Source organism: Poromitra crassiceps (assembly GCF_964638095.1).
Source record: "Poromitra crassiceps genome assembly, chromosome: 23".
In the NCBI taxonomy this organism is placed as follows: Eukaryota; Metazoa; Chordata; class Actinopteri; order Beryciformes; family Melamphaidae; genus Poromitra; species Poromitra crassiceps.
In genome coordinates, this window is record NC_139639.1 from 6,623,801 (window position 1) to 6,643,681 (window position 19,881).

General features: G+C 42.0%; 1 protein-coding gene and 1 long non-coding RNA gene across 2 annotated transcripts in view; both read left to right on the forward strand.

The window, feature by feature from the left end:
• Positions 1 to 2,700, forward strand: LOC310797285. The gene is made up of 4 exons (XR_014553725.1): positions 1 to 47; positions 859 to 915; positions 1,754 to 1,826; positions 1,974 to 2,700. It is a non-coding gene; the product is annotated as an uncharacterized lncRNA (long non-coding RNA).
• Positions 2,701 to 15,971: 13,271 nt separating this feature from the next.
• The window catches only part of LOC310797284 (ras-related protein Rab-6B-like), a gene marked incomplete at both ends in the record, with an annotated part of 8,550 nt that continues 4,640 nt past the window's right edge, over positions 15,972 to 19,881 (forward strand). Inside the window, 2 exons of the mRNA XM_083659647.1 lie at positions 15,972 to 16,041; positions 18,102 to 18,160. Of these exons, the coding sequence (XP_083515773.1) occupies positions 15,972 to 16,041; positions 18,102 to 18,160 (129 nt within the window). The remainder of the gene's footprint in view (positions 16,042 to 18,101; positions 18,161 to 19,881) is intronic.

Here is a 19,881-nt window from a genome sequence, read left to right on the forward strand (position 1 = left end):
GTTGAAACCAGGAAGAAGTTCAACTCTGGAGCGAATGAATAATCTCAGTAAGTAGTAGTTCACACAACTTTAACACGACATGCATAGTCATCAAACTCTTGAGCTAATTCTGCTCTCACTCAGAATGTAAAAATAGAAGCGATGTGGGGTATAGTTTTTGAGATATTAACGTTTGTTTGGCACAACTCATACTGCTGCGGGGTTCCGCATTTTGTAATGTTTTTGTATACAGTACTTATTACTTATAGGATTTCAGTAATATTATACCAGTTACTTTGTCAAGTAACCCAAGTTACAAATTGATTTTTTTTTAATCAAAGCACATATTTAAAAAAGATACAATCATTTCCTAATCAAACTGTGTTTTTATGCAAATACCCACTATAGATGACAATAACAAAGGAAAAGAATAACATTTAGAATGTTGAATTGTTTACACTGACTTCAAGGCAGTTGAAATGATTTTTTGGGATGGTTCCGGGGCGGCGATGTCATTCTGCTGCTGCTGTTGTTTTGGTGAAAGTAATGCAAAAGTAGTGAAATAAGTAACAAGTTACTCTACACAGACAGTACTATTGTAAAGTAACTTATTACTTTCAAATTAAAGTAACTAGTAATATGTAGTATATTACATTTTGAAAGTAACTTGCCCAACACTGGTTCTCACCATGTATAAAATACATGTACCTAAATACTTATTAATTTAGGCTATGAATGTAGTGTAATAATAATAATAATGAATGATTGTACTGACATCAAACAATACACTCACATAATTAACACAACATAAAATAAAGACAAATGTATCCTAAGGGACACAATAGGCTAATCTAATCTAAATGAATTTGTATCTTGTAGAGTTGGATCTCAGAGGTGCTGTGGAGACAGAACTCCAGCAGCAGAAGCAACATTACTGTAAGTGTTGTGGTTTGTGCTTTATGATTTTCATCTTTTATGTGAGCACAGGCAGCAGGATCAGCCACAGTACTACAGTACTCTATCTTGTGACAGGTCTAGAAATGATATTCCTAGTATACTGTTGAAGGTGACAATCTTCTAGCATGTTTTTAGCAGGCAGCAAGCTCAGACTTGGACAGATGAAGCTATGCGGAAGTGATGAAATCTGTAGTTACTCAAATGGCCATGATGTGAGGCTGGCTCCAAAAGCGAGTCAGTCCCTGTTCACCCCCATGTTAAAATGACTGTCTTTACAACAGGATTAAACATGTTTACAGCCTGGTTCAAAACACGGTTTTGGTGAGTTATATTATATATTATATTAGAGTCAAATACCGGTAGAAGAAAGAAAATACTATGTTTTGGGCATGATTGACAGGTTGCCTGTTCAGTGAACTGCTTTACTACATAAGGAAGGAACACTGGTGTACAGGACTTTACGATGCATGCGTTTACACTGCCTGCATGGCAGCCCTGCGAGTAACACCATTCTCTACCCGGTTGTCAAAATTACGCAACGCAGAGTTTTTATATGCGTTCAAGACCACAAATTACTTATTTACAAGAAATCACAGAATTGCCTCACCCACAGCTTAACTAGAAGAGCATAAAGAGACCACTAACCAAAACATTGTTGTAGACAGTGACGTTTCACCTTCCGCAACTAGAGCTAAAATCAATATCTTCAAAATTAATTTGCAAATGTTTACAAACACATCAACACATTATTGTTGTTGTTGTTGTTGTTTCTTTGTGTGGGCGTTCCCTGTCTTACCGTCTGTTTTGATCATGTCAGAGCTGATTGGCAGGAAGAGAGACATCTGGCAGAGGAGGAGAAGAACACTGTCAAGATGAATCCTTCAGGAGAGGTGAGAAAAATATCACTGATGTTGCAACACACACACACACACAAACATACACACACACACACATATACACACACACACATACACACACACACGCACACACACACACACAGTGTGATTATTTTTTTGTATCTTTCTCTATGGAAACAGACAGGCACCAGTGGACCCAGACATCACCGTTGTGATCAGTGTGACAAAACATTCACAAAACTTTATATGTTGAAGCGTCATCAGAAAGTTCACTCAGGAGAGAAGCCCTACTCCTGTCAGGAGTGTGGGCACTCTTTCAGTCGGTCAGAACACCTAAAATCACACCAACGTATACACACTGGAGAGAAACCCTACAGCTGTGAGGAATGTGGGAGCAGCTTCAGTCATTTATGTACCCTAACAAGACACCAACACATCCACACTGGAGCTAAACCCTACAGCTGTGACCAATGTGGGAGCAGCTTCAGTGAGTTAGGTCACCTAAAAACACACCAACGCATCCACACTGGAGCTAAACCCTACAGCTGTGACCAATGTGGGAGCAGCTTCAGTCAGTTAGGTGCCCTAACAAGACACCAACGCATACACACTGGAGCTAAACCCTACAGCTGTGACCAATGTGGAAGCAGCTTCAGTCATTTAAGTACCCTAACAACACACCAACACATCCACACTGGAGCTAAACCCTACAGCTGTGACCAATGTGGGAGCAGCTTCAGTCGGTTAGGTACCCTAACAACACACCAACGCATACACACTGGAGCTAAACCCTACAGCTGTGACCAATGTGGGAGCAGCTTCAGGGAGTTAGGTCACCTAACAAGACACCAACGCATTCACACTGGAGCTAAACCCTACAGCTGTGATCAATGTGGGAGCAGCTTCAGTCAGTTAGGTACCCTAACAACACACCAACGCATACACACTGGAGCTAAACCCTACAGCTGTGATCAATGTGGGAGCAGCTTCAGTGAGTTAGGTACCCTAACAAGACACCAACGCATTCACACTGGAGCTAAACCCTACAGCTGTGATCAATGTGGGAGCAGCTTCAGTCGGTTAGGTAACCTAACAACACACCAACGCATACACACTGGAGCTAAACCCTACAGCTGTGACCAATGTGGGAGCAGCTTCAGTGAGTTAGGTACCCTAACAAGACACCAACGCATCCACAATGGAACAGGCTACTGGTGTGTTGGCTGTAAGAGAACGTTCACTCGGTCTGATAGTCTGAAGAAACACCGCTGCATCTAACCACCTGCTGAAGAGCACCTCCACTGTCTGCCACTCAGACAGCGTTCAGACACAACAGACAGACTGTACAATCAGTTTTCAGATTTGTTTCTGTATGTCTGTTTTTTTCCTTGTATGTTCTGAAGTTCCTGTTGTTTAAATTTTGAAGATGTATAGATGTAGATAAAATCCTGCAGTCGCAATAGAAAATAGTAATAGGATACAGATACAGCAAAGAAAAATAGAATATTAATGTTATTGTTTGTTTGTTTTTTGTCAATTCGATTAAAGTAAGTTAAGAAAACCAGTGAGTGAAGAAAATAAAACCAATAATAATTAAAAGAACCGAACATTTTGTGGTTGAATTTCAAATAAATGTTTTAACATAACCAGTATAGACTAATGCTTCTGTTAATTAACAGCATACTCCACATAAGATCATATACTGTATCATCATACAGGTAATTACATAGGCTACTGACCAATCAGTGGCTGCCCCCCTCGGTCTTGGTCTTGACTCAGTCCCCCCCCCCCCCCCCCCCCCCGTCTCGGTCTCTCTTGGTCCTGACTCGGTCTCGGTTTAGGGGGTCAACAAAACCTATTGCTTTCAAAATGAGTAGCAGATGCTGATAAAGACTCAGTCTGTTATAATCTGGGGCCTGGGGGATCCCTTGATGGTATTTTGAGCTTATCCGCCTCATGCTGGCATCATACTCCCTCACACACACACACTTTGCCAGTGTTGTGTGAGTGTCGGTGGCTGTGCAGCCAAAGTGAACCTCACTTCCTGCTTCAGCATTGTACCAGAGATTTTCATCTGCCATTTATTTTCCCATAGACATTTCGTAAAATGCTTCTAAAATAGTTTTACTTGCTCAAACCAAACGGTTCAGCTATATTTAGAATTGGAGAGACCATATAACATTTCACTCTGACCAAAACTAAAAGAAAACATTGAAAAAATATGTTTTTTAAATCAGCAATTTACATTTTGGTCCGAGTGAAATGTTGTGCGGTCTCTCCTGTTTCTAAATATATCTGAACCATTTGGTTTGTACAAGTAAAACTATTTTTATAAGCATTTTAGGAAATGTCTATGGGAAAATAAATGGCGGATGAAAATCTCTGGTACAGTGCTGAAGCAGGAAGTGACGTTCCACTTTGGCTCTCTACAGTCATGGAATTCAGCCGCAAACATGAGGAATGCCGCAGATGGCGTTGCCTCTCCATGACAAGATGCAGTTCAGACATTGCCCACAAGACTTATGTGCCAAGTGTGTCAGCCAGGTATTTTTATGTGACATTATGACAGATGACAGTTTGGTCAAACGGCTAACCATCTCATCTCTATGACATCATAATTGTCACTTGACATCACAAGGTATTTCTGCTGTAGTGAACATGGCAGGAAGACAGAATGGGTAAAGTACTTCTCCACATGCTTGTTATGAATCATCTAATTCAAGGTTTGCTATCTGGAATGGTAACAGTATTCAATGCTGCATCACCTATATCAACAAGGATCGAGGAGCCTTGCTCATACATATTCACAATGTAAACAATTCTGCTTCACAATATAGTCCTTCATTATTGACCATTTGGGATAAATGAACACACTTGGGAAACATGATGTTGCAGCAAACTCAGGCCAGCATGGGGTCAAAGGTCATACAACAAAACATGACACTTTTGATCAGCCTACATACATACTGTATACTCTGATTACATATACTCTGATTACATATACTCTGTGATTAGGACTTTCTTACTTTCGCAGTTTCCACTACAGTATAAAGCTTTTGGTCCAAGCCTTCAGCCTCCACTACACCATCTAGACAGAGCTGGATGACTTTGAACAACTTAGGTTGCCAAGCATATATCGCCCTTTGCAGGTATCAAGCATATATCGCCCTTTGCAGGCATTTAAGAGGCAAGACTTTTCAGCCTTGACTCAGCCTTGTTTTTTAATCCACCAGCATGTGTGTAAACAGAAAAGGACTATTCCAGTTATCAAAGCAAGCAAAAAAAAAAAAAATCCCCGGTAGCCATCTATCGCCTTTCTCTACTAAATTCTCTTGAAATTGTATTAGACAAATCTGATGTAATATATACCAATAATTTATATTTATTTATTCCATTGACATGCACAAAAATAAATGGTTGACATAATGTTCAAAAGGTTAGGGAGGACACATTGTCCCCGTGTGAAAAGATTATTTTAAGGGTTTGAAGATTTGAAGAAAGAAGTGTGGTTTTCAGGACTTTCTTCTCTTCAGCCACATGTGCACATCATGGTTGAGGGCAGGTTGAGGGCACCCGCTGCTCTGTGCACCAGGGGGAGGTGATCCAGCTGTTCTAATTATCAAGTGTATCTGTCATAGATGCTCCTCGCAGCAACATGATTGACGGATACTAGATGGTCTCAGCTGCCAAAGAAAGGAAGGAGAAGCGTGCAGAGCTCATGGAGACATTCCAGAAGACAATCAATGCCAGAGAGACACACGTAATCAGAAGATTCAAGGCCAAGTGAAGGAAATGAATAATGCTGCTATTGAAATAGTGGTGAACAGCAAGAATAAATTTGAGTCTCTCTTAGGCGTCATAGAGAAGAGAAGCTCTGAGGTGAGAAGTCAGACTGGAGAAGATGGAGGAGATGTGTGAGCTGAAAGAAAAAACCACTGAGCTGAAGAGCTTAGAGAAACGGGAGGACATCCACTTTCTACAGTTACTCCTCACTGTCACGTCTCAGTAAACCGACTTCCCACTCACTCAGGATCGAGCCCTACTACTTTGGTGATGTGAAGAACGCTCTGGAAGATGCCAACACGGACCTACTGAACATTCTGGAAGGCCCACTCCCTGAGTTCTCAAAGACTGAGTAGAGCGGGTTTGACTGGACAACGTTGTTACTGGGAGGGGGAGTGGAGCGGGGAGGGAATTACAATAGCAGTCTCATATAAAGATATGAGCAGAACAGAGGGAGTTTCAATAACAGTCTCATATTGTTTGGGACGAGTCTTGTTGTTTGGGAATGCAGCCCAAAGCGGGTGGTAAACTCCATCTAAGGCTAAATACCGGCACGAGACCGATAGTCGACAAGTACCTTCAGGGAAAGTTGAAAAGAACTTGCTGTTGTTTAAATTTTGAAGATATATAGATGTAGATAGATAAAATCCTGCAGTCGCAATATAAAATAGTAATAGGATACAGCAAAGAAAAATTGAATATAGAGGTACTGCCTTTTACTTGTTAATGTTATTGTTTAAAAACAAATACTTTTTTTTGAGTAAATTCGATTAAAGTAAGTTAAGAAAAACTAAGTTTATACTGTGTACAGCCATTTGTGTTTTACTAAAATAACCAAATGATTTATTTCATTGTCAGCAGAGCAATGGTGTAAAGGTGAAGGCATTAGGTCAAGGCCAAGGTACACTTCATCTGTCTTGCGTTAAAGGACAAATGCTGTAGTACATACAGACATACTGTATACAGAGTCATGTTCTTGAAAATTGTCTCACATTAGCCTGGTCTTGGTGTAAAAAATGTGTATATGTTTTCAATAACAAAGTTTTGATTTATCAAAAGTATATCTCTTTGAATTGGTTGGTTTATGTGGTAGAAATCATTGATGACCTAATGCCAGTAAAAAATATTTCTTGGATTTACTGTAATTGACTCTCATTCTGTGGGAAAGAATGTGGCTTCTTGCTGAGAAAAGAGTTTTAGTCTTCCCTCAGAGATAAGCACAAAGCACCTTCTGGTTGTGCCCCAATGTAGCAATACATGTTCCTCGTGTATCTACTACTGTATTATTGTAACATGTTTGAATAAGAACTCCAGTTTTCTATCGTTTTCATTGTATGACAAACAAAAGTTATCGGACGACCTGCAGCGCGTCACCAATGTTCCAGTAAAGGCATGAGACAGATTGATGCTTTTGTCTTTTCGGCTCCTGTGATTTTGATGAAGTGATTTGTGCCATTGTTGGAACACTTGAATACAACAGCAGCTGTGTGAAAATAAAACTCTCGTTACCTCTTCAATAAACTCCTCCACTGACCTGCCATCCTGACTGAACTCCCCAGTGAAAGGGTGACTCTAGGTAAACATAAGAACGTGTAGCTGGAGGGCCACTGCTACCGTTAGCCATCGTTTCATCTCTCCACCTATTAAGGTCGTCAATCTGGCTCTGCAGTTCCCCCATAGAGACACTGTGGAACGCATCATCATTAAGAAACCACGCCCAAAACGGGGGAAAACACAAACTCCCATCCAATCCTGGCGTTCTCCTATGTCGCGTGCATGGTCGGGTGTTGCACAAAAATATCGTATACGGAAGATGAACACTCCAACTTACTTCATTGACAGGAACACCCTAATTTATCTTCTCGCCAATTCTCAATGGCTTCCTTGTTTTGCTCGGGAGTACAAAAAAACTTTAACTGTTGATTTTTTACATTTGTTGTCTGCGCAGCGCACCACACAACAGCTTTTAGCTATGCTTAATTCAAGGAAAATGACGCTGTTGTGTGGAAATGAATGGAGCTTTTCCCCAGTGATGGGCGTGGCCTTTTTCATGCAGTGTCTCTATTCACCTTATTCACACCGCCCACTTTTTCTCTCTTCCGCATTCGACGCAACGTATTTGTTCTTCCGGTTCAGCGCTAGTTGGCGGCCATTTTCAAAATAAAACATCAGTATGAATGAAGTTTGGCAACATTCAGAATTAAGCTACACTGTGGCCAACTTCAGTGACATGTTCATAGCGTTACTGCTGCGAGGAGCCGATGGCTGTACCCGGTCGGCATTTGCCGTTAGTTACAAAAGCACGTCGACAGTGATTTCTCACTGCCAGTAAGCCTAACTACAGTAGGGTTTGACAGATAGCTAGTCCGACCGGTGTGAGCACAGTCAGCGCTCCCGGTCCTCGCTGCTCGTTAAAGATTTCCAATAGGCGTTATTCTGATAAACTGGTCACTAGGGCATTCACAGACTAGTCGACTAGTCGACTAGTCGACTAGTAAAACCACTAGTCGACACTGTGCTTAGTAGTCGACTAGTCGTTTTAGCAAAAAAAAAAAAAAAAAAAAAAAAAAAAAAAATTTTTTTTTTTATATCTTTAAGAAAGAACATACATGGACTATCATATCCCATATCCCCCACAAAGAACATCAAAACACAACAAAACAAAACAAGAAAACTGCATAAGATACACAATAATCCAAGAACAAACAAGACTATTGGACAAACAACCAAACAAAAACAATGCATTCAAAGTAAATACATAGATCTTGCCCTGTTGGCAGCTAGGAAATGCATAGCTTTAAATTGGAAAGCATCCAATCCCCCAGCTGTAGTTCACTGGTGGAATGAACTCTCAAGCTACCATATGTTGGATAACATTTACTACAAGAGCAAAGGCAGATTCTTAGACATCCCCAAAATATGGCAACCACATACAGAGTTTGACTTTAAGAACTTTTTACCCCAGTGTCATTAGGCTTATCAGGATAGGAGCTGAATGCATTGTTTTTGTTTGGTTGTTTGTCCAATAGTCTTGTTTGTTCTTGGATTATTGTGTATCTTATGCAGTTTTCTTGTTTTGTTTTGTTGTGTTTTGATGTTCTTTGTGGGGGATATGGGATATGATATTCCATGTATGTCGTGTAAATACCTCATGTTCTTTCTTAAAGATTTAAAAAAAAATTAAAAACGGTTAGTCGACTAGTCGACTACCTTTAGGGACGACTAGTCGACTAGTAAAATTCACTAGTCGTGAATGCCCTACTGGTCACATATATGTTACGTTCTCACCCGACAAATATTAAAACTTTAAAACAGTTTGGGTTTTTTTTTAGCTTGAAAACAGCCTTTTGGCAAGTCTAAATGACTGCGGTAGGCATACTCTACTTCCGTGTTTAAAACCGGAAAGACGATTACGAAATGACGTCACGCAGAAGCGTCCTCGTATGGGTAAAGAATAAGGTGAATAGTGTTGTTACTGGCAGCCCCTAATTCCTCCTGGCCGCCCTCACTCACTACTCCCCCTTCACCACCAGGACCAGGCATTATGACTTTCACTCAGTCCAGCGGGGGTGTAAGTGTCCAGTCCAAATGTAGAAAATCAAGGATACTATGAAGGCAGTCTCTTAATTTGGTGAAACGCTGAATCTTGCTTCCTGAAGTCTGGAACACTGGAACCTGCTGAGCTGATGAGTCCTCTCTACACAGAAGCACCGGGACCCTCTGGAACACACCACCAGTCATTTCTCAACGATCACCGCTTCCACACCAGGCTGGCCACTTGGACTCAAACACGACTTGGAAGGCTGACACCTGCTGATCTCCACCACTGCCGTATTTTTATATTTAAATTTTGTGTGTTTTGTGAAGCCACTCTGTTGCCAAATTTGAAAGAAATTATTTATAAAAGGGACCCCACTCCTGGTACCAAAATTGTAGCCCGTGGAATTGAGTTTGGGGTTACTTATCCCTTTTTGTTATTTTATATTACTCTTGGTTGGTGAGTAACAGCTTTGCAGTGAGCTGTGCAACTTGCTCCACAATTGGCTTAGAGTGCAAAATGGAAATGAAAGAAATCAACAAACAAGTCTCAAAAACATACAACAAAATACGGCAGTGAGTCTACAAGACAAAACAGAATGCACAAATGCATTACAATTAGTACATCTGTCACAAACTCACTATACTTACTGGATGAGTGCATTCACTTCACAGTGCCGTCTAGATGAAATAGAATAAAGGTACAATTGTCTCACAGTTTGTTTTCATAGATGCAGCAATACATTAACATTTGTACAATTGAACAAAAACACCATACATGACGAGAGCAAACCGAAATAGCTGTAATGTGTTTACCTTGCTAGCTACTTCTGGTCCGTCACTGTGCTGCCTGGCACGTTCATAAACAACTGTCGCCGAAATCAGCCTAAAACATATCAATCCGTCACAAATGTAAGGACTAATATAATCTTTCACAGCAACAACATAACAACAAGATTTGACAGGTGATAAACATATTTAAGGGTAGATTACCTACGATGCAGTCAAACTCCCGTTTCTCTCACAGCCCCTCTCTTTATCGCCCAAACAGGAAGCTGGTTTTCGGGACCCCAAAGCGCCTGACTGCCTGCCTGTTTGCACCTCCTCTATTGCTCGGTCCATGGCCTCCTGGGTCCAGAGCCTCGTCTTCCTCTCCCTCTTCCTCATCTCACGCATGTTTGGCATCTGTAAATTGATAAGACGTTTTTTTTTCCAGTCAGAAATTGTGGTAGAAAATGTAAGTTCTATTCGCATTTCCTAATCAATAAGTTATAAGCTATAATTGCATACACATAATTAATGCTATGAGTCATTAGTCACGAGACATCTCACAAATGCATACCGTATTAGCACTATGCAGACACATAACTAGCTTATCAAGCAGGAGACTTCTCCCCTTTGCTCTGGCCTTCAGAGGGCTCAGCATGACAATGGCCATGAGACAGGAACACTTGCTGATACGGACAGGAGCCCTGTGAGGCTCCAAGTCAAGTCATCACCCCTCCTCTCTCTGTTTCTCTCTGCCTTCCTTTGCAGTATAAAGCGTATGTCAAACTGTCAGTCATCACTGAATATTTGGACTCTGTACATTGATCAGATAACAGAAATAAACAAATTATTTCTAATACTACAGCTACTATACTACAGGCACATGTCATGCCTTGAATAAGGTAAAAAAAAAAAAAAAAAAGATAATTCCCATATCACTATTCATAATTAACATTCTTAATTATGACATATTTGATAGATTTGCCTTAAAGCAAAGCTGCATTACAATTTATATATCCACCTTTGCTTTTAACATCCTGATTGCTCCTGTAAAAAGACAAATGATCTCTCTCACACGCCTTATCTTTCTTACTTTCTCTTCCTGCGGGGAATTTATTTTCTGCTAAATAAATAGTGGAGAGAATGCTAATGAGGTGGACTAATTGGTTATGAGTGAAGAAGGCAAACACAGGAAGTGTAATGGAGTTTAATACTGAAAAGAGATACAGGGGATCTGATTTTTATTATTTTTTGCCAACAGACTTTATTTTTTCACACACAAAAAAAATCATTTCTAATGATAGAATAGTTTCCCCTTTCTCTGTGTGTTGGCCAGGGCTGCTCACCTGTTGACCTCTTGAAAGAGGGAGCAGGTCTATAACTTGTATGAGGAAAGACAAATAGGGCATGGAGAAAGACTGGACGTGTTTTTATGATAAGAGGGAAATTGAAAAGTGTTCAAACTCAGAGCTCACTTGTTGTGAAGCCGGTCTCCCTCCTGACTGGAATATAGTTCCTCTTTAATGTGTGGGGGCTCTGGGTCCTTCTGAAGCTGCTCTCCCTCCTGACTGGTCCAGAGTTCCTCCTCCTGTCCCTCTTTAATGTGTGGGGGCTCTGGGTTCACCTTGTCCAGACTGGAGCTGTGTGTGTGTGTGTGTGTGTGTGGGGGGGGGGGGGGGGCAGTTCAGAGTTCATACAGACATTACCAAACAAAACAAGGACTTTCAGGCACCTTGTTTAAAAAAAAATGCTATTTTCAAGGTATTCCAGGACTTGACTCCCCCCCCCCTCAAACTCCAAGCACTTCAAGCACCCTGAAGTGTTGACCCTGCAAGTTAACGTTATTTTTATGTTTTATTGTCTATACTGTCATATCAGGGAAATGGCTGTTTTGTTAAAATCCTCCGGCCGAATCTTCAGTCGACACGGTCGAGACAAAGCAGTAGTAGACTATGGGGCTTATTAGCATTAAAAAATATGTCTAATGCAGCCGCACACATTCTTAAACTACCGTCGCCCAAGCGCTTCAGTGCTACTTTCTCTTATCAAAGGTACTTCCATAAGGTATTTGGACATCTTATCATGCACATATTAATATGAAACTTTACATAATAATAGACTGTCGTATATGTGCAAATAATAGCGACTCGCCTTATCGCGCGATCAGCTTCCTTTAAATGCCCAGGAAGGAAGAAGGAAGTACGTCACTCGGTCCGCAAACAAAGGTGGTCGGGTTTGTGGTCGTATGCCATATCAGTTCCGTTAATATAATCTTCCACAGTTGTACAACAACATAAGAACAAGATTTGATATTTAAGGGTAGATTACCTACGATGCAGTCAAACTCCCGTTTCTCTCACAGCCCTCTCTTAATCGCCCAAACAGGAAGAAAGACCAGAATGCAACAAGCTCAGTGAGAAAAGCTGAATCAAACGCGCCCTCTAGTGACGGAAAACTGTAACTAGGAATTAATCCCCTTTCTCCTGTTGATTCCTCATGTAACTTGTGAGTTAAGACATGAAATGAAATAAAACACAGATGTAAACATGAACTCAACAGAAAACCTGCCTAATAGGAACTACATTCATTCTACCACCCGGCTACATATATCCACACACACACACGCACACACACACACACACACACACACACACACACACACACACACACACACACACACACACACACACACACACACACACACACACACACACACACACACACACACACACACACACACACACACCATATAGGTGACAAACATCTACACATTTTACATTTTACTAGATTGTTTACACAAACCAGTGCACTCATCAATCAGGGCTCCCTGGTCAATCTCAAGCATGGCTTTACCAACATGGACTGTTACCAAGACTCATGTGGTTGTTGACTGTGTATGAAGTTCCTATGACATGTGTAGAAGGAGTGCAAAGAAAGATCAACAGGTACCTCCGAAAATGGTTGGGAATCCCTCCAAGCATCACATCAGTAGGCCTCTACATAAGATCAGGACAGCTCCAACTTCCCTTGTCATCCGTGGTGGAGGAATTCAATGTCGCAAAGTGCAGAGTCTTAATGACATACAGAGACTCCCAGGATGAACAAGTCAGACATGCAGGTGTCACTACGAGATCAGGACGCAAGTGGGCAGCCAACACATCTGTTGCACAAGCTCAGAGCATGTTGAGGCTACGTGACATCATAGGAGCGCCATGCACATGACAGGGAGACAAGGTCTTGGAACTTCCCATTTCCCAACAGTGGAGTAAGGCAGAGTCCAGGGAAAGAAGAGCCATGATCCAGGAGGAAGTACGGTACCTGGAGGAGGAAGGCCGAAGTTCAAGAGCAGTGGAACTAGCATCCCAGGGGGCCTGGACCAAATGGGACCTCCCTAAGAGAAAGATCACATGGGGGGGAAGTTTGGAAGCTCGAACCGTTCAGCATCTCCTTCCTGCTGCGATCAGTGTATGACACACTCCAGACTCCAACAAACGTGCACAAGTGGGGTATGAGGGAGGAGCCACTGTGCAAGCATTGCGGGCAGAAGGGCACCATGGGGTACATCCTGTCAGGGTGTAAAACAGCACTCACCCAAGGAAGGTACAGGTGGCGCCATGACAAGGTGCTCGTGAGACACTGGCGAACACCCTGGAGCAGCAGAGAAGCAACAAACGCCAACCACATGGGAGAACCACATCCATCCAGTTTGTGAGGGAGGGAGAAAAACCACCCACCACAACAAAACCAAGGAACAGCCTACTGCAAACGGCCCGTTCTTGGGACATGAAGGTAGACCTGGGAGGAAGGCTGCAGTTCCCCCAGGTTGTCCAGACAACCCTGAGGCCGGATGTGGTGCTTTGGTCTGAAGAGGCAAATCATTCTCATCGAACTCACAGTCCCATGGGAAGAAGGGTGTGATCAAGCCTTCGAAAGGAAGAGCGCTAAATACCTTTTGAATGACTGCAGGATGGCAAGCATGGCTGTTCCCGGTCGAAGTCGGCTGCAGAGGATTCCCTGCCCAGTCGGTATGGAGAATGCTCACAGCCTTGGGAATAACGGGGAAGGAGAGAGAGACAGCAGCTCGCAGGATGGGGGAGGCAGCAGAGAGAGCCTCTTGCTGGCTATGGAGCAGGAGAGAGGAGCTGAGCTGGAAGCCAGGAGGAGGAGATGGCCAGTGATTTGGACACCACTGCCGACCCACCAGCGGGAGGGTGTTGCGGTTCAGGGTTCGAAACACCCAATGACCACTGGACACCGTCTGATGACATCAAGTCCTCCGGGCCAAGGCTCCATTCACCTAAGGTGAATCAAGAAGAAGCATCTCCAGATGTAAATGAAAAGATACACATGTAAAAACATTAAAATAAACTCTATTGTTGCATTATGACATTTTCTACAATAGCCTAATGATTAGAATAGCTATTTTCCAATCTTTTACAAATAAAATACACTCTATTACTACATTATATATAGATAGATAGATAGATAGATATATAGATATATAGATATATATCACTCCATGGCTGATAAAAAAAATGGTTTGAGATTTGACACAAAATATCTCCTCAGCAGGGGCGGACTGCATAATCGGGCACGTCGGGCAAATGCCCGGTGGCCTGCAATTTTTTTTTTTTTTTTTTTTTTTTTGCAGGCCAGGCCAGGCCACTCACTGAACAGCAGGCCAGTGGCCGCCTACTGGTTTACTAGTGGTTTTATTACTTTATTCAGGGTTAAAGTGGGTGCATCTCATTGTAAAATTGGACTTGGCCCAAATTGGGCTTCAAACGGCCCAAATCGGGCTTCAAACGGCCCAAATCTGGCTTTAAATGACCCAAATTGGGCTTCAAACGGCCCAAATCTGGCTTTAAATGACCCAAATTGGGCTTCAAACGGCCCAAATCTGGCTTCAAACGGCCCAAATTGGGCTTCAAACGGCCCAAATTTTTCGCGCGTGCCGGCCCGTATCGGCCTGGCCTGCTTGGTATCTAATGCCCGGCCTGAATTATGATCCCAGTCCGCCCCTGCTCCTCAGAGATATAGTGAAGGATAAAGTTAGTTAACTAACTACTTACTAACTTAACTTTACCACTATTCCTTCAGAAGTTGTAGTTGTCATAGACTGTGTTGCATAGTTGATTGCTCTATTGCTGACAAAAATGTGTTATTGTAAGTCGCTTTGGATAAAAGCGTCTGCCAAATGACGTAATGTAATGTAATGTAATGTAACTTAACTATACTTACTAGTTTAAACTACTTTTGCTGGGCAGTGATTATTGGTGTCTACAAGAACAACATTTTGATTGAATTATAGGCTACAATGTAACAATGAGAACAATAGGCTACCATAACCTGAACATTAGTGAATTTAGTTCATTGATAGGCTACACAAATTTCAAACCAACTCACTAAGTTAATTTGAACCCAAGTAGCTGTCAAAAATAATGGAAGCATTCAAGTAATTGAGGGATGCATTATTATAGAAAGCAGGCTAAACCCCCCCCCCCCTGCCCAACAACAACTCCACGTTATGACATCACTGATGAGGTCATAACGCAATGTGATGTCACGTTCAGGCCCTATAAGAATTGGCTCTCTAATGATATAATCAGAACGGTGAAGCCACTATATATTACTTTTTTGTGACATAGATATTTGTGATCGAAATTCATAGGGTAGCCTACATCTTGATAGGTAGTCCGTTATGATGACCCCTGTCTGTGAGGTCACGTGTGCCCTTTTAAACCAAAAAAAAAAAAGCCCAATTACATTAAAAATAAATAAATATATGAAATAAAATAAAAATAAAATAAAATAAAATAATACAAATATGTGTCAGAGATGGAAAGGTGAGGGAATGAGATAGGTGAGGTCGCGCAGGCGCACACGCTCCCCAAATTGACAGGAGGATGCTGAGCTGCATTGAGTGCATGCATTCATTTCCCAGCATCAGCCTGTGAGGAGAGGAGAGGAGAGGATAGTATCCCCTGCCCTGCCCTGCCCTGCCCTGCCCTGCCTGCGCACCACCACGGAGGACACGCAGAGGATCACCAATACATCCGATCATCCGAGTAGAGCTCGATATCCGCAACCATGTCCGCCGGGGGAGATTTGGGGAACCCTCTAAGGAAGTTTAAACTCGTGTTTTTAGGAGAGCAGAGCGGTGAGTCAGCTGGGGAGGTTCGGTTTACTCCCCCATGCCAAACATGCGTAGGCTATCTTCAAGGCCATATGTCTATAATTGCTGTCGATTTGTTAAAGTTTGAACGGAATCGAGTGAATGTGCTTGTTGGCGTTTACATATTTGACGCCCATGTGGCTCATAGCACAGTCTGTGCCTGTATGGAAATGTGATTAGCCGTGGGCAAAGGAGGAGGAAGGGAGGGGGGGGGGTGGACACGCGAAAAAATTGCAACACGAATCGCCTTCAATTAAATATATCGTCTGTTAACTGACAAATAAAGCATACTTGTATTGAATACCCTCTCTAATGACATCTGTTTGTCGCAAATTGTCATAGTTGTACAACATATAGGCGATATGAATTCGGATGTTTTGATGTGCTGCAGTGACCGACAAATATGTTGAGTCTGTTTCAAGATATTAAACGGCTTTCTTTCAGTCGAATCATATCGTCGACTTTACTAATCCGTCATTTAGGCTACGTTACATTTCAACGCGTGATTTGATTTTTCCAACCATGCGGGTTTTTTTTAACAGAGGATAATAAACATTCCCCATGTGTCAGTTCGGGACACACCCTAGTTTTGGCGATGTCTGTAGCATTCCTAAAACCTCGCAGTCTCCGGTTCGGTGCTATAAATACTGGGATAAAAACGGCTTGACAGTGCTATAACATTATATCCCCTAGTCAATAATCCATCTATTCAGGGGACAATGACTGTGTGTCGTTGGTTTGATCTGATGGCACATATTGAGGAGGGGGACTGATCGATAATGGGTTAGTGCTATAAAGCTGTCTGAATACGTGTCCAGACGTCAGACATCTATATGGCAGCAGCAGGCTCGCATACCCTTCACTGATCAAATATATATCGAATATATAATATATGTATAATATAGCACCCAAGGCAAATGGAGAATACAAATAATTGGGCCTAGGAGGCTTTTGACAACTGTCTAAATGCTACTTGTGTCATATTATGACGTGTGTGTGTGTGTGTGTGTGTGTGTGTGTGTGTGTGTGTGTGTGTGTGTGTGTGTGTGTGTGTGTGTGTGTGTGTGTGTGTGTGTGTGTGTGTGTGTGTGTGTGTGTGTGTGTGTGTCTGTGGTGTAGGCTAGCAGGCTATATTGTTGACTGGTACAGATGTATACCTGTGTGTATACGTTGCCATAGCCGTTGTGGCTGTCCTCACAGGCGCTGCTGCTGCAATGTTGCTGTCCGTGGTGCTGAAGCGAGGCCTAGTGTGTGTGGCCACTGCCCATTGGCAGCAGGCACAGCCTTCAACCTCCTGCTGTCTGCATAGGGGCCTGCCTGCCTGGGGCCTGGCGGAGAAGTCCTTTAGCCACCTTGTTTCTGTGTAGTAGCTACTGTAGATCTGATTCAAAAATGTCTACACAAATTGTGCCGGGTGTGATGATTCAAGTAAAGATGGTGCTGCTGGTCAGGTTCACATTGATCCTAATGGTGGAGAAATCAGCATCCTACTTCTTATGAAATCGGACTTTGTAAATATCTGAAATAGTCTTGCATCTGATGATCAAAACTGATGTAGTATTGAGTTGAAGCTTGGCCTTGGGCAGACTAGGTGTTTTCCTTTTGCCTTGAACTGGCTAATGACACTTTTTCTTACAGTCAGCTTCTCTCAGAATTATAACATTTGATATATCAAGCTTCCCCTTGGTCATTTTCCATTATTGGTATTGCTAGCTGTTATGGATTTCTTCATATTCGTCATATAGCAGTGGATGGAGAAAGGGAAATGGATTCCATATTCTTCACTGGCAGTTATTATGGTTTAGTCACACCAACAAACACAATGAAAGTACGTCTGTCAGCCTGTTTCGTGATTTCATTCAGGAACTTGTCTATCTGCGTGTGTGTGCGTGTGTGTGCGTGTGTGTGTGTGTGTGTGTGTGTGTGTGTGTGTGTGTGTGTGTGTGTGTGTGTGTGTGTGTGTGTGTGTGTGTGTGAAGATTGTCTGTTGATCTGAACTGAAGCAAAACTGAACTAAAATTCAACCTTCATGTGTTCTGTTCCAGTGGGGAAAACATCTCTGATCACTAGGTTCATGTATGACAGCTTCGACAACACATATCAGGTGAGTTCCCAATCACAACCAGAAAAAACAACACATATCAGGTGAGCTTCCAATCACAACCAGAAAAAACAACACATATCAGGTGAGTTCCCAATCACAACCAGAAAAAACAACACATATCAGGTGAGTTCCCAATCACAACCAGAAAAAACAACACATATCAGGTGAGCTTCCAATCACAACCAGAAAAAACAACACATATCCGATGAGTTCCCAATCACAACCAGAAAAACAACACATATCAGGTGAGCTTCCAATCACAACCAGAAAAAACAACACATATCCGATGAGTTCCCAATCACAACCAGAAAAACAACACATATCAGGTGAGTTCCCAATCACAAGCAGAAAAAACAACACATATCAGGTGAGCTTCCAATCACAACCAGAAAAAACAACACATATCAGGTGAGCTCCCAATCACAACCAGAAAAACAACACATATCAGGTGAGCTTCCAATCACAACCAGAAAAACAACACATATCAGGTGAGCTCCCAATCACAACCAGAAAAACAACACATATCAGGTGAGCTCCCAATCACAACCAGAAAAAACAACACATATCAGGTGAGCTCCCAATCACAACCATCTCTGATCACTAGGTTCATGTATGACTACTTCAACAACACAGGTGCGCGTCCAATCACAACCAGAAGAAAACAATCACAAATAGAAACACCTTGACAATAATTTAATGCATGGATTGATTACAGATGTGATCAGCCATTTGAGAACTGATGGAGGGGACTAGCTGCTCCCCATATAGTCTCTCTATTGTAACCACTTCCCCTTGATTAAAACCATAATTGCTTGAAAATATTAATGTAAAGAATGATTTCTCTAACCATCCTCCACATTTTAGAGAATAAATTAAATCATTAAATTAATCATATTCTGTAGGCTAACAATATATAAGCATGCCATAAGTATATAGTACATGTAGTACGAGTACATATCACTTAGGTTATAATAGTGTGACAGAGTCTGGCTCTCAAAATATGATCAAGCTCGTGTCTAGTCCGTCCAAACCTGCCACAATAACACAGAATGTCTTTGCACAGAAACATCAAGCAAGAAGCCACCAATATGGTCGAGAGCAGCTTACCTTCTAGCAGGCCGGGGCGATGACATCCATAGACAGCCCGGCATGTGTGGACAGCTCAGTCGGTAGTGTGGAAGCTGGCCATCAGCAGCTCCCGTCCAGTAGATTGGGGACGCTAATTCCAAATATCTAAGCCACTCCCACTTCCTGTTTGATCCCTCTGATGCAAAGATGTAAATTACAATATTATAATTAAACAAGGGGGTCCCTGACAATCACATGTCAATCATATATCACCCTGTAACAATAGTGACTGAATAGCGACCAAATAATAGCAACTGACTGCTTTTGGGAAATGTTCAGGTTTAATGCTTTGTCACTTCACATAAAATAACTCTTCCCCAATGATGCAGTAAATTGAATATTGTCAACGCAAATGTGGCATTATCACAAGGATATGTTGTAGGAATATTACATTCTTAGAAAGAGAATGCAGCTTATCTCCCTTGCTTTTCGCAGAAGCTATGTACACAACAGGTCTGAATGATTGAGTCCTGAGGGGCAATACAAATTAAATTAGTTTTTCAGTCTGATCCGATTTCTGTGCTCATGGGTTCTTTTTTCTTCACAGCTTTTTGTGTCTCCCTCCACTTAAAACAATGGCCACTCTCTGTTGG